The 14358-nt window shown below is 39.0% G+C and overlaps 3 protein-coding genes across 3 annotated transcripts; all 3 read left to right on the forward strand.

Moving 5' to 3' along the window:
* The first annotated feature begins 1579 nt into the window (after positions 1-1579).
* On the forward strand, positions 1580-2684 carry LOC108816647 (cytosolic sulfotransferase 18-like). The gene has a single exon (XM_018589211.2). It carries the CDS (start codon positions 1595-1597, stop codon positions 2621-2623), a length of 1029 nt encoding a protein of 342 aa, XP_018444713.1. The 5' UTR covers positions 1580-1594; the 3' UTR covers positions 2624-2684.
* A 2172-nt stretch (positions 2685-4856) lies between these two features.
* On the forward strand, positions 4857-8657 carry LOC108815418 (uncharacterized). Its single transcript, XM_018588028.1, has 9 exons — positions 4857-5765; positions 5852-6290; positions 6380-6513; positions 6586-6696; positions 6938-7060; positions 7124-7710; positions 7773-7857; positions 7920-8385; positions 8485-8657. Exons 1-9 carry the CDS (start codon positions 4857-4859, stop codon positions 8655-8657), a joined length of 3027 nt encoding a protein of 1008 aa, XP_018443530.1.
* A 2440-nt stretch (positions 8658-11097) lies between these two features.
* On the forward strand, positions 11098-11586 carry LOC108815419 (uncharacterized). Its single transcript, XM_018588029.1, has one exon. It carries the CDS (start codon positions 11098-11100, stop codon positions 11584-11586), a length of 489 nt encoding a protein of 162 aa, XP_018443531.1.
* Positions 11587-14358: the final 2772 nt, after the last annotated feature.

The following is a 14358-nucleotide window of genomic DNA, read 5'->3' on the forward strand; positions in this document are numbered from 1 at the left end:
GGTAAAGGATTATCAACTCAATGGTCTTCTTTGATGCAAAGTCTGGTGAATGGGTTACAAGATAGAACCTTATTAGATGTCCTACATCGTATATGATGTGTTTTCTCGGGCATTATATAAGTGCGTGGATAATCATCTACTCTTGAGCTAGTTTTTGGGTGTGAGTTAGGCCCGGTATCAGAGCCTATGGTGAAAGTCCAGCAGATAATTTCTCATATAAATAGTTGTCTACCTATGTAGTCTATAAAATAGTCCATCTTACTGTGGTATGTCCGAGATATTGGGCTTGGACTGTTTCCGTTGGACCGTTTTCCACCCACATCTCGAGAGAGGCTATTAGATGTCCTACATCGTATATGATGTGTTTTCTTGGACATTATATAAGTGTGTGGGTAATCTTCCAGTCTTGAACTAGCTTTAGGTGTGAGTTAGACCCATCACTAATAAACCTCTACATTCCTCTTTTGCTATTGCTTCCAAGCCGTAGTCTATTCCATATAGCATAAGAGAAACAGTCGTCGAGTGGGAGAGCCTCCCCAGTCCCCTACTCGACTACTCATTTTTTGGATAAGTTGATACGCAACCAAATCTCATCTTTGAAAAAGAAAGCGGACAGCAAACATGAGAAGGCCATGGCAATATAGTTTGAGAGTAGATGATTTTTTTCAATTTCTTCTCAAAAAATTTATAGGCGTTTTTTTATTTTTCAACAAATTGAGAATTCGTCCGGAAAAAACATAAAATATCTGCAGCATGTATGCTAAATTCGCTGACATCATGGACCTGTCACACATGGCACCATCGTACATCGTGCCAAATCATTATACAATAAATGTTTCACGTCGATAAACAAAATTAGCTTCATTACCAAAGTAATCGGATCCAGATCCGCAGGGGTGGATTAACATGACAGCCGAGGAGTGAGGTAATTCCTCTCATGCAGGGGTGGATCCAGATATTATTATATCTCATTCCTTAATTTTAAGAGATTGTATGTAGAGAAATAGGGGTATGGAAAAAGTTGACTCGAAACGTATTCTTAAAACAATTAAAAAATTAATATAATAATATTGAATTTAAATAATTTTAAAAACATTTACATAAAATATTTTAATAATGAAATTTGAATTAATATAAAATTAGTTAGTCTCTTTGAATGTTTTTAAGATTTTGATATTGTTTTATTTAATACTTTTAAAAATATTAAAATTAATAATTATAGGGCATAATACTCTTTTTTGCCCAAGGCCCTGCATGGTGATGAGCCGGCTCTGAAGATCGCCAGATCCGGTACTTGGTAGTTGGTACAACACACATGAAGCATGTGGATAGTGGCCAGTCTATTTCCATATTATATCTGTTGTCAATGAAAGTTAGTATTTATCAAAATTGAATATACTAATTTGGATAAATATAACTACAAATAGAAGGTTGACAAAAAAAAATAACTACAAATAGAAACAAATATTAATGTCCCTATCGTTACTTATAATATAAAAAGCCCGCTCTGATCAGATCTTGTTCGAACAACGACCATCTCTCATCGCATACAGATCAAAAGCACATCTCCTCCAATCTTCTTCCTCTGTCTCCAATGGCAACAGAAACCGTAACCGACACTACCGGGCCAAGCCATGACGAGACCGAGTCAACAGAGTTCGAGAAGCAACTGAAACGGTACCAAGGCCTGATCTCCACGTTGCCTCGCGTGAAAGGCTGGAGGCCCAAAGATCCCCTGATTGGGTACGGTGGTCATTGGTTGATACAGCCTATCGTCGAAGGTTCCCTTTACGCGCAAGAGTTCTTCCAAGCAGGACCCAATGACTTCCTCATCTGTAGCTACCCAAAGACAGGTACCACTTGGCTCAAATCACTAACATTCGTAATAGCCAACAGATCTCGCTTTGATGATTCCACGAACCCTCTCCTAAAACGTAACCCTCATGAGCTTATTCCTTTCATTGAGATCGAGTTCCCTTTGTTCCATCAAGTTGAGGGTCTCAAAGACGAAGGGAACACTCTGTTCTCAACTCATATGCCATACAAGTTACTACCCGATTCGGTTGTGAAAACGGGTTGTAAGATGGTTTATATCTGGAGAGACCCAAAGGACACTTTCATCTCCTTGTGGCATTTCTTCCAAAAGAAAAGGTCAGATAGTGGCCCGCTCATTAGTTTGGAGGAGTCTTTTGATATGTTCTGTCAAGGTTTTTCTGCCTACGGTCCTTATCTTGATCATGTCCTGGCATATTGGAAAGCTCACCAAGAGAATCCAGATCAGATTTTATTCCTTAAGTATGAGACTCTGAGTGCTGATCCTTTGCCTCACGTGAAGAAATTGGCTGAGTTCATGGGTTATGGATTTACAACTGAGGAAGAGAAAAACGGGGTTGTTGAGAAAGTTGCGAATCTTTGCAGTTTCGAGACGTTGAAGAATCTTGAAGCTAACAAAGGAGATAAAGAGAGAGAAGATTATTCTTCTCCTTTTACAAATAGTGCGTATTTCAGGAAAGGAAAGATCGGAGATTGGGAAAATTATCTGACTCCAGACATGGCAGCTCGTATGGATAGGATAATGGAAGAGAAAGTGAAGGGTACTGATTTGCTTGAAAATGGTAAATGAGCTATTTCTTGTTCGTGGAATGACTGATCCTTGTATGCTGGTTTAAAATATGTTTGTTCCTCTTTTCACGCTTATTCTATTTGATGAATAAAATTTTTTCTGTATGTCAATGTACTATCAATAGGAAAAAAGAATTGGCTTTGCATTATATGGTGCATGAATGTATTGGCTATATTAAAAAGGAAATGGATTTTTATGGGGTGAACGGCCACATCATGCATAAGATATCGTTATGTGTTTAGTTTATATATACTATGGTTCAAATCTATCTTATACTATTAAAATTGAAGTAGAAAATGAACTAATCTTTAACATAACCATTTAATTACAACTAATGCCACTGGATAAGTATATAATCTTAAATTTTAGCGTTTATCGTATTATCAGCATTTAAATAATCATAAACATGACTAAACTGATTTTAAACTAACTAATACAAAAACAATTTACGATGAGCAAAACAATTCTTAAATTTGTCAATGAATCATGTGCAGAGCCGATCCCCAGATTTTAAAGGCTAGAAGCTCAAAATGAAAAAAAATGGCCGGAAAAATTATTATGATGGAAGGACGATTAGAACACGGTTGTTGCTCGAACTTCCTCTATAAAAAGAAGTATGGAGCGTGAAAGACTCCGATGGCCGCCATGGTGGATTAATGTCAAGGAAGAAGCTTCATGGCGGAGAATGAGCACTCGCGAAAGGAAGAGAAATGACGGAGTTGTTGCGCAGTGGCAGAGTAAAACAAAAACTGCTTTGACAGAGGAGGTGCAGTAGCTTGGTGAGCACCAGTTACAAAACACAAGTTGCAAATTTTTCTAAAAAGAATTCTCCACCGAAAGGAGAAGATAAGAGAGCTGTTCCAATTTTTTATTATTTTAAAATTGCTAGCCGAAAGGAAAAGAAACCAAACAAGATGTTCTTTTTTATTAGGGAAATTGGAGTGCATAACAATAGCAAAAAACATATCGCAGATTCTACACATAGCATAGTTATGGCTACGATATGCGAGCCATTATTATGTATAATGACAGCAATATTCCTACCTGCGCGTGAAAAACGGTGGGCCCACCTCTTCTTCGATTTATCCTTCTGCAGGAAACTGAACAGTTTCTCTAACCAAGAGATACATTCAACATTGCGACAAAAGTAACCTTCACCAATCGACAAAAATAAAGATTTGGAGAGAGTTAAACTTTTTACAGCTTATAAGAAGGGGAACGATTTCGGGTTCAACAGTGTTCAAGGAAGGTGCGTCCAATTTCAGTGTAGTTTTGGGGAAATTTTTGTTTTCGCACAAAATCTCCTCTGTGTTTTTTTATTTATACCTGTTTCTGAAATACTTTTCAGATCTGAGCGACCGAGGGTATCGTCGGAGGAGGAGCAAGGTATTATCCGAACTGTTTCGCTGTTATTATAGGCATGGCTGTGTTTTTTTTTCCTTACTACGTATCAATGTTGATTGTTTGCTAGCAACACCCGACCCTTATGTTTCTGTTTCTCGATTGTGAGAGTGGCGAAGTGAAAATACAGAATACGACTTTCGTAGACTATTCGATAAATATATGTAGTATGGGACTATATTTTGGTGAAGTTGCAAATGAGAGGGGGATTTCGTATACTATTCGATAAAGATAAATAGTATGGGTCAATTTTGTCTGTATATTCATTATTTAACCATTTGATTTGTACCATTAATGCCTGGAATTGTTACTCTATGGCCCTTTTGGTGTGTATAGCAACAACTGAACCTTCTGTTTCTGTTTCTCGATTGTTAGAGTGGTGAACTGAATATACAGAATACGACTTCCTAGACTATTCGGTAAATAGATGTAGTATTGTTTACTATATTCAGTGAAGTTATAATTGAGCAGCGTACTTCGTAGACTATTCAATAAAGATAAATAGTATGGGTCCGTGTTTGTCTGTATATTCATTATTTAACCATTTGATTTGTACCATTAATGTCTGGAATTGATACTTTATGGCCCTTTTGGTGTGTATAGCAGATTTTATACATCATTCATTTTTGTACAGTTAGCTTTACAACATTCATGTCCGCAATTATAGAAGGGAACATTCTTAGTCTATTCGAAAAACCTGAATAATATAGTAGAATACTATACAATATTCATGTTTGTCCTTTTGCTTTGTACCATTGCATTGCATATGCCCTTTTACCTGTGTAACTATTGAGTAACCCTTTTGGTCGTTCATATATTTTCTCTTCACAGGATGGAAGAGTTAGGTTTGCCTGAACGGTTGTTTGAGACAGGGTTTGAACCCTCTGGCCGGAAGAGAATTAACAACTACTTCAATTTAAGGTGGATAGAAGTTGTTAAAGCGGCACTTTCGGATTCTCAACAAGAGCTGTTGGCGGAGTCTCAGTTTAGACTGCTAATGCTTATGGGTTCTCATACTTTTTCAGTAATGTTTGCACATCAGCTGTTGTCGCGTCAGTTGGTGACGAAGAAGTTGTATGAGCTATGGTGGTTGTTTGCGGGGAAGCCCATTTGTTATGGTATTGGGGAGTTCGCCTTAGTTACAGGTCTCAATTGTGGGACACCGCCAACGCCAACCGTGGGGGCCCAACGGATGGGAAAAGGAAAAAAAAAGGCCAAATCAAAACTGAAACAGTTAGGCGGTGATGGAGTCGTTTGGCAATCATTATTTGGTGACGTGGAGACGATAACCCCAGAGTGGATCATATGCAGGTTGGCTCAGAAAGACAAATACAAAGATGAGGACACCAGATTGCGTTTGTCTCTTCTTTTGCTTGTAGAAGGTATATTATGCCCAACAAGTGGTTCAACACAGATTAGACCAGAGATTGTTGAAATGGTCGGGGATATTGGCCAGTTTATGGATTATCCTTGGGGAAGGGAGTCATTTCTGTTAACTGTTTCAAGCGGAAAGATTAGGTTGCCAGAACAATTAGCCCAAGATACACTGGCTATACAAGGTTTTGCGCATGCTATGGTTCTGGTTACAGTGTGCAGCTGTCCACAAATTATTGTGGAACCACGTTTAGGGGAAGATTTGGTGAACGACGAGCTTCCAATAGAAGACATTGTTGATGCCGTCTGTTCTAGGACGGTTAAAATTAATGTAGTCACTGTTCAAAACCTAGAACTTATTGGCCAGGTAAAGTGTCACCATTTCCCACATACTTCCCTTACGATCCCCTCTTTATGAGAACGCTGAAACGTTTGCTATTTTTTGTTTTCCAGGCTTCAGTTCGTTCCATCCTATGTGAAGCCTCTGACACACCTTCTTTTCCAGATGAGGTGGAAGATCTCCGAGTTGCTCACATGGTTTCTTTGATTCGCGAAGGCTTTCCTTTTGAAATCAATACATGGCATGGTGGTGTAAAGGCACAGGTTGCAAAGCAATGGAAGGGTGGTCATGGTCCACAGGGATTAGGCGCTGGTAGTGGAGATCATGGTCAAACCTCCAATACAGATGGCCATTCACGCGTCGGTGATCATGGTGTGACATTGGATGTTCAAAATCTTGTGCGTTGTTTAGCAGACGAACTATATGCACGTGCAGGGCCATTGTTAGGCACTCTGAAAACCCACATAACCGGGGAAATGCTTTCCTTAAAGGAGGAAGTTTTAGCCGCACCACGAATGTCTTCTCAAGGTTCAATGCCAGATCAAGCAGGAGGTACTGTTGTGTATTTACATTTCTTAAGCTTCGGCCTACATGGGTTAAAATATTTAATTTAAAAATGTTTGTGCTCATATGAGCTGCAGCTGTTTCCAATCGTATTCCTCGAGATAATCAACATGGAGTCCTAACTCCCGTCACCTTGCATGTGACTTCTCCTGGTGGCCATGTTGTAGAAAAGGATGGAGGCAAGCCTGGCCCAAAGGATGACGATACAACTGTATGTGTTATGTATACTATTTTGATTAATGGTATGGACTCATGTTAATTGCAATTCTGTCTATTGGAACAGCACTCCCCTGGTGGTGATGGAAACGTTGAGCAGTTCACATCTTTTCAAGATTTGCTTACTGATGTGGTCCAGGCGACGGGACCAGATGGTGTTTATGGTGGGGAATTATATGTAAGTGGGTCTGATGAATCTTTAATTTCAGATTAATAACCTGACGGGAAATTGTTTACATTTTTCAATCGGACTATACTATATTTAGGATGGATATAGTAATATGTTGAAACTAGAAATTGTTAATATTTTTCAATCGGACTATACTATATTTAGGATGGATATAGTTCAGTTTCATTGCCTTTGTCAGGAACTATACTTTCTCTGGGAGCTTCATCTGAATTTTTTTTATATTTTTCAGGATGATTCCTGTGACAATGTAGATAAAGGCCCCGCTCACGATGACGAAACTACTAAGCCGCCCTCTAGTCAGCCTTCTTCTCCACCAGAGTTCCCTGAATCTATACAGATGGATGCTGAGCATGTGAGTTGGACACTTAGGTTACTAATCTTATAAGGGACTTCTAATTTTTTAACATTTTTTCAGGATGATTCTGGTGACAATCTAAATAAAAGCCATCCGGACGATGATGAACCTACTAAGCTGGCCTCTACTCAGCTTTCTTCTCCATTTGCGTCCCCTGCACCTATACAGATGGATGTTGAGGCTGTGCCACAGAGTTCTTCTAATATAGTTGCTACATCGCCTGTTGATGTAACATTGCCAACCGATCCAACGTTGCCAACCGACCCGGTTGGAGCACCTATTCTATCCTGCCCAAAAGATCAAGGGGAAAGAAAATCAAACCCGTCATCCTCTGAATTTGGGGAGAAGAGGGCTAGCAAAAGGCTTCGTTTTCAATCGGTGAGGTTGTCATCTCCAGCACCATTGGTTCAGCCGGGAAAGGGTCGAGGAAGAGGAACAAAGAAAAATGCCACGCGTAAACCGAAGTTGAAAAGTGGATCTCCGCCTGTTCCAGATGCGTGTCCCTCTTCAAATTGCTCACCGACCAAACCCACATCGACATTTGAGACACCTACAATCGTTGGCCCTTTGGTTGGGGGATTTTCTCCGTTAGATCGTCTGAATGCATTCCGTCTGGCTGGGTTTAACACTGTTATGCATACGCACAGGTTTGCTTACGTTTATGTTTTCTTCGCTACTCTTAAGATTTTAACATGGGAACACTTTGTAGGGAATACAATCTTGGAGAAGGTGTTATTGTTGACAATTCTGTTTTCAAGTCCTTATTTGAATCTTCTCAGCCGCAACCAATTAAGGTAATCGAATCTCTATAATATTTTCTTTCATGCTACAGACCTAATCTTTTGTTTTTTTTCAGGCCGCTGACCTGGTTGTTACATTTATTCGAATGAGGCTGCGTAAAGAGGGTATAAAATCTTATGATTTCTTGCCAGGCAGTTTCGTGCATGCGCTTCGTGGGGAGTACCAGCAATTCATTCATGTTCAAGACATTGCCAAATTCAGTTTCTCAAGTATTTTTGGGGATCCATGCTTTCCAAATATGAGCTGGGGGAACGATGTTAAAGCACTATACTGCCCATTTCAAGTTGACGGAAGGCATTGGATTGGTCTTGTCATTGATATATCGAAGTGGTGCATACAGGTTTTAGACTGCAATCCTGTGTGTGTGCAGGATTCACAATTGGAAGCACTGCTTACCCCTTTTATAATCTTGATGCCATTGCTTATACGTCACAATGGGGGAAACACAGTTAACGAGGCAGCTGTTGCATCACCTCTTCCCATAACCCGGCTTGATCTACCCTTATGTTGTGAACCAACTGGTACGTTAGTTACATTCTATTTACGAAACTGGTATAGAAGATGTGTGCATTTCATGAATTTTGTTTCTGTAGCTTACATCCGCTTGTAATTTGACTCAGGATTATCGTGTGTTGCAACCCATATTCTCTTGGAACTGCATGCAACAAATAATCTTGCCCAGGTCGCCAATCTCACCGTAGAGAATCTTGCAATTGCAGCACAGACATACGCAGTTGAAGCTTTTGCTGCTTTCAATCCGGATCACCTCAATAACTTTTCCATTGGCTCCTAAATTTGTCTGACTTTTTATGCAATTATGTAATTGTTTCTCTACTTGATCGTGAACACATCCCGAGTAACCTTGTTACAATTTACTTTATTTGGTTCTGTTAGCTAAACCTAACATATTTTCCCTTTAGTTTGCTGTATTTTCATATCACAAATTGGTGGGGTTTACTCTTGGTAACCAACATCAATTTCCTCAATATTTGAAACTCAATTAAATATCATATGGTTATGGCGATGAAATATAGTAACTTCTGAGTAAACTATTCCAAATCATAGATAGAATGTTTAGGTAACTGCGTTTTATAGATACTATTCCAAACGAAATATAGTATGGTTTACTCGAATATATATATGTTGGGGTTAGCGGTATACGGTTTGGGATTCCGTCCGGTTTTGGTTTATGGTTTCCAGTTTGGGTTTATGATATACCATTTGGGTTTAGGTTTATTGTTTAGGGTTTGGATTTATGATTTAGTGTATGGGTTTAGGGTTTAGAGTTTGGTTATAGGTTTTATCGTAAGGTTTGGGTAAGTGTTTTCCTTCAAAATATATATGTTTGGGTTAGGGGTATACGGTTTGGGTTTATGGTTTACAAGTTGGGTTTATGGTTTCTAGTTTGGGTTTAGGGTATAGTGTTTGGGTTTAGGTTTAGGTTTATTTTTTAGGGTTTTGTGTTTATGGTATAATGTATGGTTTTAGGGTATATTGTTTGGGTATAGGTTTTAGCGTATGGTTTAGGTTTATGGTTTACTGTTTGGCTTAAGGGTTTGGCGTTTCGGTATAGTGTTTAGCGTTTGGTGCGGGTTTAGTGTATGGTTCGGATGTACGTACACTATTCCAAACGAAATATAGTATGGTTTCTCTTCAAAATGTCTATGTTTGGGTTTAGCGGTATACGGTTTGGGTTTATGGTTTACGGTTTGGGTTTATGGTTTCTAGTTTGGGTTTATGATTTAGTGTATGAGTTTAGGGTTTAGAGTTTGGGTATAGGTGTTAGCGTCAGGTTTGGGTTAAGTGTTTTACTTCAAAATATATATGTTTGGGTTAGTTGTATACGGTTTGGGTTTATGGTTTACGGGTTGGGTTTATGGTTTCTAGTTTGGGTTTAGGTTTATTGTTTATGGTTTGTGTTTATGGTATAATGTATGGGTTAGCGTATAGAGTTTGGGTATAGGTTTTAGCGTATGGTTTAGGTTTATGGTATACAGTTTGGGTTTATGATTTCCAGTTTGGGTTTAGCGTTATACGGTTTGGGTTTATGGTTTACGGTTTGGGTTTATGGTTTCCAGTTTGGGTTTATGGTATACCGTTTGAGTTTAGGTCTATTGTTTAGGGTTTGGATTTATGGTTTAGTATATGGGTTTAGGGTTTAGAGTTTGGGTATAGGTTTTAGCGTATGGTTTGGATTTATGGTTTTCCTTCAAAATATATATGTTTGGGTTAGCGGTATACGGTTTGGGATTCCGGTTTGGGTTTATGGTTTCCATTTTGGGTTTATGGTATACCATTGACCCATAGGTTTATTGTTTAGGGTTTAGGGTTTAGGGTTTATGGTTTCCATTTTGGGTTTATGGTATACCATTGACCCATAGGTTTATTGTTTATGGTTTCCAGTTTGGGTTTAGGGTATAGTGTTTGGGTTTAGATTTATTATTTTGGGTTTGGGTTTATTGGTATAATGTATGGGTTTAGGGTATAGAGTTTGGGTATAGGTTTTAGCGTATGGTTTGGGTGTATGGTTTATGGTTTGTGTTTATTGATTGGGTTTATGGTTTATTGCTTGGGTTTATGGTTTATCGTTTGGATATAGTGGTTGGGTTACCTGTATACGGTTTGGGTTTATGGTCTACTGTTTCGGTTTAGAGTAAAGCGTTTGGGTTAAGGGTTTATTGTTTAGGGTTTAGGGTTTATCGTTTAGTGTTTGGGTTTAGGGTTTAGCGTTTGGGTATACGGTTTATCGTTTAGTATAGGTTTGTGTGTATGGTTCGGATTTGGATTTAGGCCATGTGTTAACGTTTTTCCTCAGCTCTACGTATACTATTCCACACGAAATATAGTGTGGGTTTTCTGTTACATGTATATAGTTTGGATTACATGTTTTCGTGAAATTTGGTTCTGTGTTTATTGTTAGAGTTTATGTTTGGGTTAGCGGTATATAAGTTATGTTAGGGTTTATGGGTTATAGGTTGGATTACATAGTGAGTAGAGTTTATGTTTTTCTCATATATACGTATACTATTCCAAAGAAACTTTAGTATGGTTTTCCTAAAAATTAGTTGTAATTGTCATACTTCAGTTTATTGCTACGTTGTTGTTAGGCTACTATATAATAGTTATATATTTGTTTTACTTTGCCGACGTGTTTCATTTTTGTCCACACTATCTTCTCATCCCCTCTTAACCCTAGTAAATCACTTTCCCTTTCCACGCCTCCGTCTGTAACCATGTCAACCAGCATTAGTGATTATTCATATGCCAATTCTTTTCGTTTATCAGAGGGCAACAAGAACGGCGGCCCTCTATGTCATTGTGGTCGAAAGACCTCGTTAACTAAATCCTGGTCTGATGACAATCCCGGTCGGCTATACTTCCGATGTGAGGTTCATACTTTCGTTGCTTGGTCAGACGAGGAGAAAGCATGCATGTGGCAGAAGGCAAGCTTATTGGAGGCTCGAGACATAATGCGCCGCCAACGAGATGAAATTCGACAGCTGAAAGCAGCAAACGCTAAACTCCTCCGGGATTGGAATAGTGTTCAGGAGAGTCAAGTCCGCTTTGACGACGACGTTCCTGCTGTCGATCCCGATAAGAATCTGGAGGTCGAATTGATAAAGGCGGCTGCGAGGGAGAAAATGATCCGCCACTGTTTGTCAATCTCCTGGGTTGGTTTTATAGTTGCAACAGCAATCATTGCATCTCGTTGTTTCAAGTAAGGACTCATTATGTGTGGTTCAGCAGATTAACTTTTTCCTATCTATTTCGGTTCTGCTGCAGCTGGAAAATAAGTCGGCTTATAATATGTTGTTGTTCTTCTGTTGTTTTTAATTTGTTGTGGACTGGTGTTGTATGTTATCCCTGTTGTTGTTTAATCAGTCTGTTATTCCGCTTTTAACATTGCAGTTTCCATATATGTCTATTGATAATGCTTGTGTTTGTAAGATATGTTAAATTTAGATTACCCATTTGCAATTTTCTCGTTTTAATCCTCTTTATATGTCACTGTGGCACTATACCTCTAACATTGAATATGACATATGTTTGCATCTGTTTAGACTAAAATGAGTATTGAATAGTCTATTACAATTTTCCATTTGACGTATCATATACCGTCTCTACTATATTTCCCCCAAACTCACAATTTTCGACCTTTTCCTCTATTCGTATTCTATTCTTATATGTACCTTCCACCAACTATAACATCCTTGTAATTTTGCACACATTTAATTTTTTTTTTTTTCAATAGAAGTAACTATACTATATCATCTCTAGTATGGATAATATCTTATTATTTATGCCTTAGTCTCTTTTCATCTGTCGCTTTATAATTGCGGTTGTTGACTCTGTTTCTTATTCTGTCTGACTTCATATTCATATCATTAGGTTACATATACGAAAATCGAGGTGTGTTTGTAACCCCTAATTGATTATTACGTTGTCTATACTATAAGTAACAATAATATAGACTGGCTTTTCCTCTTTGCTAATGTCGTGGTGAAAAGTGTTCATAATCTTATGTATTTGTTACTGTTATATCTTTTCAACTCATATTGTCTTCTTATTTTTCTTCATGTTTGCAATGCAAAGTCATGTTAGTATGTTACTGCTTGAAATTTAGTTGTTGTCCCAAACTTTTAACTTTAAACACTGACGGGAATACGGGTCTTTTCATTTATCTTACACAAAAGAAGGTTACATTACGGCGCAACTATTTACAACCGCATCGACACACTCTTTACAGATGCTTATTTTTAACAACTTATGGTATGGTCTAAAATACTTATGTATACCGCAAATGTGTTTGCGTATACACCAGTATTTTAGAACCTTGAAAACACCGTAGTTGTTACCGAAACATCACTCCATCGGTTCAGATGTAGTGGAACACTGACTGCGCCGGGCACAAAAACTTTTTCATTTGCCCACCTTCCATACTCCCTTCCCACGTCATTACATATTTTTTTATATGGCATTGCGGCAGGAGGCCCTGTTGTGGCCTTCAACCCCGCACCTTGTGCATTTCCTACATGCCTTCATTCCAGCACGCTGTTACACATCCCAAAAGTTTCGTTTCTTTTACTATACTATGATAAGAAGTCTTATAGTATAGTATATTCATATCTAAAAAATACATACCTTATCTTCCCCCCTCGACAATATGCGGACTTTGCGAGGCCTCCCAGGTGGTCTCTTAACCGCAGGGGGTAATAGATCCCCTTCAAATTCACCTCCAAAGTCGTTTCCACCGACTGATGGAACGGGGTAAATCTTCCCTTCGTAAGCACTATGCCATGTGTCTGCATAATACACAGCTCCCACCAAAGATTCAGTTGGTATATTTGCTCGCCCAGCTGCAGCGACGGCATGACGACATGGAATACGTAACTGCTCGAATGCATTGCATGAGCATGTGCCGGCTAAGAGGTTGACCAAGAAACACTCTCCAGATTGGGACATCACTTGAAACTCTGTTTCACTAATTCCACAAACAGCGAACGAAGTCGAGGCTTCAAAGTTTATTTCAACCTGGCGTTTCACCTTCGGTGTCAGTGTCCCCTTATGCTCCATAGCTTTTGCACGCCGAAGTGCAAACCAACTCATAATTGTTGTACGTATGTACTCACACATTGAAATCATGGGAAACTCTCTAGCTTCTTTCAATACCGCGTTCCATGACTCGGCAATATTAGAATCCATTATATTGTAACGGTCGCCTTGAAAATGAGCACGGGTCCAGTGAGCAAAACCTGCGCAAAGAGAGATGTTTCAAAATATTGACTATTCTATAATGTATTGCAGAATAGTTTATAAGTTTCATGTTTACCAATGTCCACTAAATATCCTGCACACCCAGGGCTCAGACGTTGAATAGCGATGAACACCTTATTGAATCCTTCCACCGTATATGCGCTTGCTGCAGTTCCCATGAGAGAAGCCAGTCTTGGTGATTTGAACCGCGCCTTAATATTTCTCCACAAGTGTACGGTGCATGCGGCATGTTCCGCAGAAGGGTACACCTGGATCATATTTTCGCATAAAAATTGGTTAAACTATGCTACGTTTTTATATAGAATGGTATACATCACACAAACTAACCTTTGCAATTGCATTATAGATGCTTCCGTGGCGGTCTGACACAAACACCAACTGGGCTGAATCCAAGACAAAAGACTTCAACTGTGTTAAGAACCACTCCCAAGATGCATCATTCTCACTATCAACGATCCCGAAAGCAAGTGGGAAAATTTGAAAATTCCCATCTTGGGCAGAAGCTGACATTAAGCATCCTCCATATTTTCCTTTCAAACTTGTGCCATCGAGGATTATTACTTTTCTCATGTACCTGTACCCTCTAACGGATGCGGCAAAAGCTATGAATGCATACTTGAAAAGCATACATCCTTCTGTAGTCTCAGTCTTTTCTAGTACACAAATGGAACCTGGGTTTGTCATTTGTAACAGCCCCATGTATGCCGGCATGAGTGCGT

This window comes from Raphanus sativus, chromosome 7 (genome assembly GCF_000801105.2).
Source record: "Raphanus sativus cultivar WK10039 chromosome 7, ASM80110v3, whole genome shotgun sequence".
NCBI classification, from domain to species: domain Eukaryota; kingdom Viridiplantae; phylum Streptophyta; class Magnoliopsida; order Brassicales; family Brassicaceae; genus Raphanus; species Raphanus sativus.

Coding starts and splice junctions, on each gene's coding strand:
- LOC108816647 (XM_018589211.2), top strand. CDS start 1,595: ATGGCAACAGAAACCGTAACCGACACTACCGGGCCAAGCCATGACGAG.
- LOC108815418 (XM_018588028.1), top strand. CDS start 4,857: ATGGAAGAGTTAGGTTTGCCTGAACGGTTGTTTGAGACAGGGTTTGAA. Junction 6,291..6,379: donor AATGCCAGATCAAGCAGGAG/GTACTGTTGTGT, acceptor TATGAGCTGCAG/CTGTTTCCAATCGTATTCCT. Junction 8,386..8,484: donor CTTATGTTGTGAACCAACTG/GTACGTTAGTTA, acceptor AATTTGACTCAG/GATTATCGTGTGTTGCAACC.
- LOC108815419 (XM_018588029.1), top strand. CDS start 11,098: ATGTCAACCAGCATTAGTGATTATTCATATGCCAATTCTTTTCGTTTA.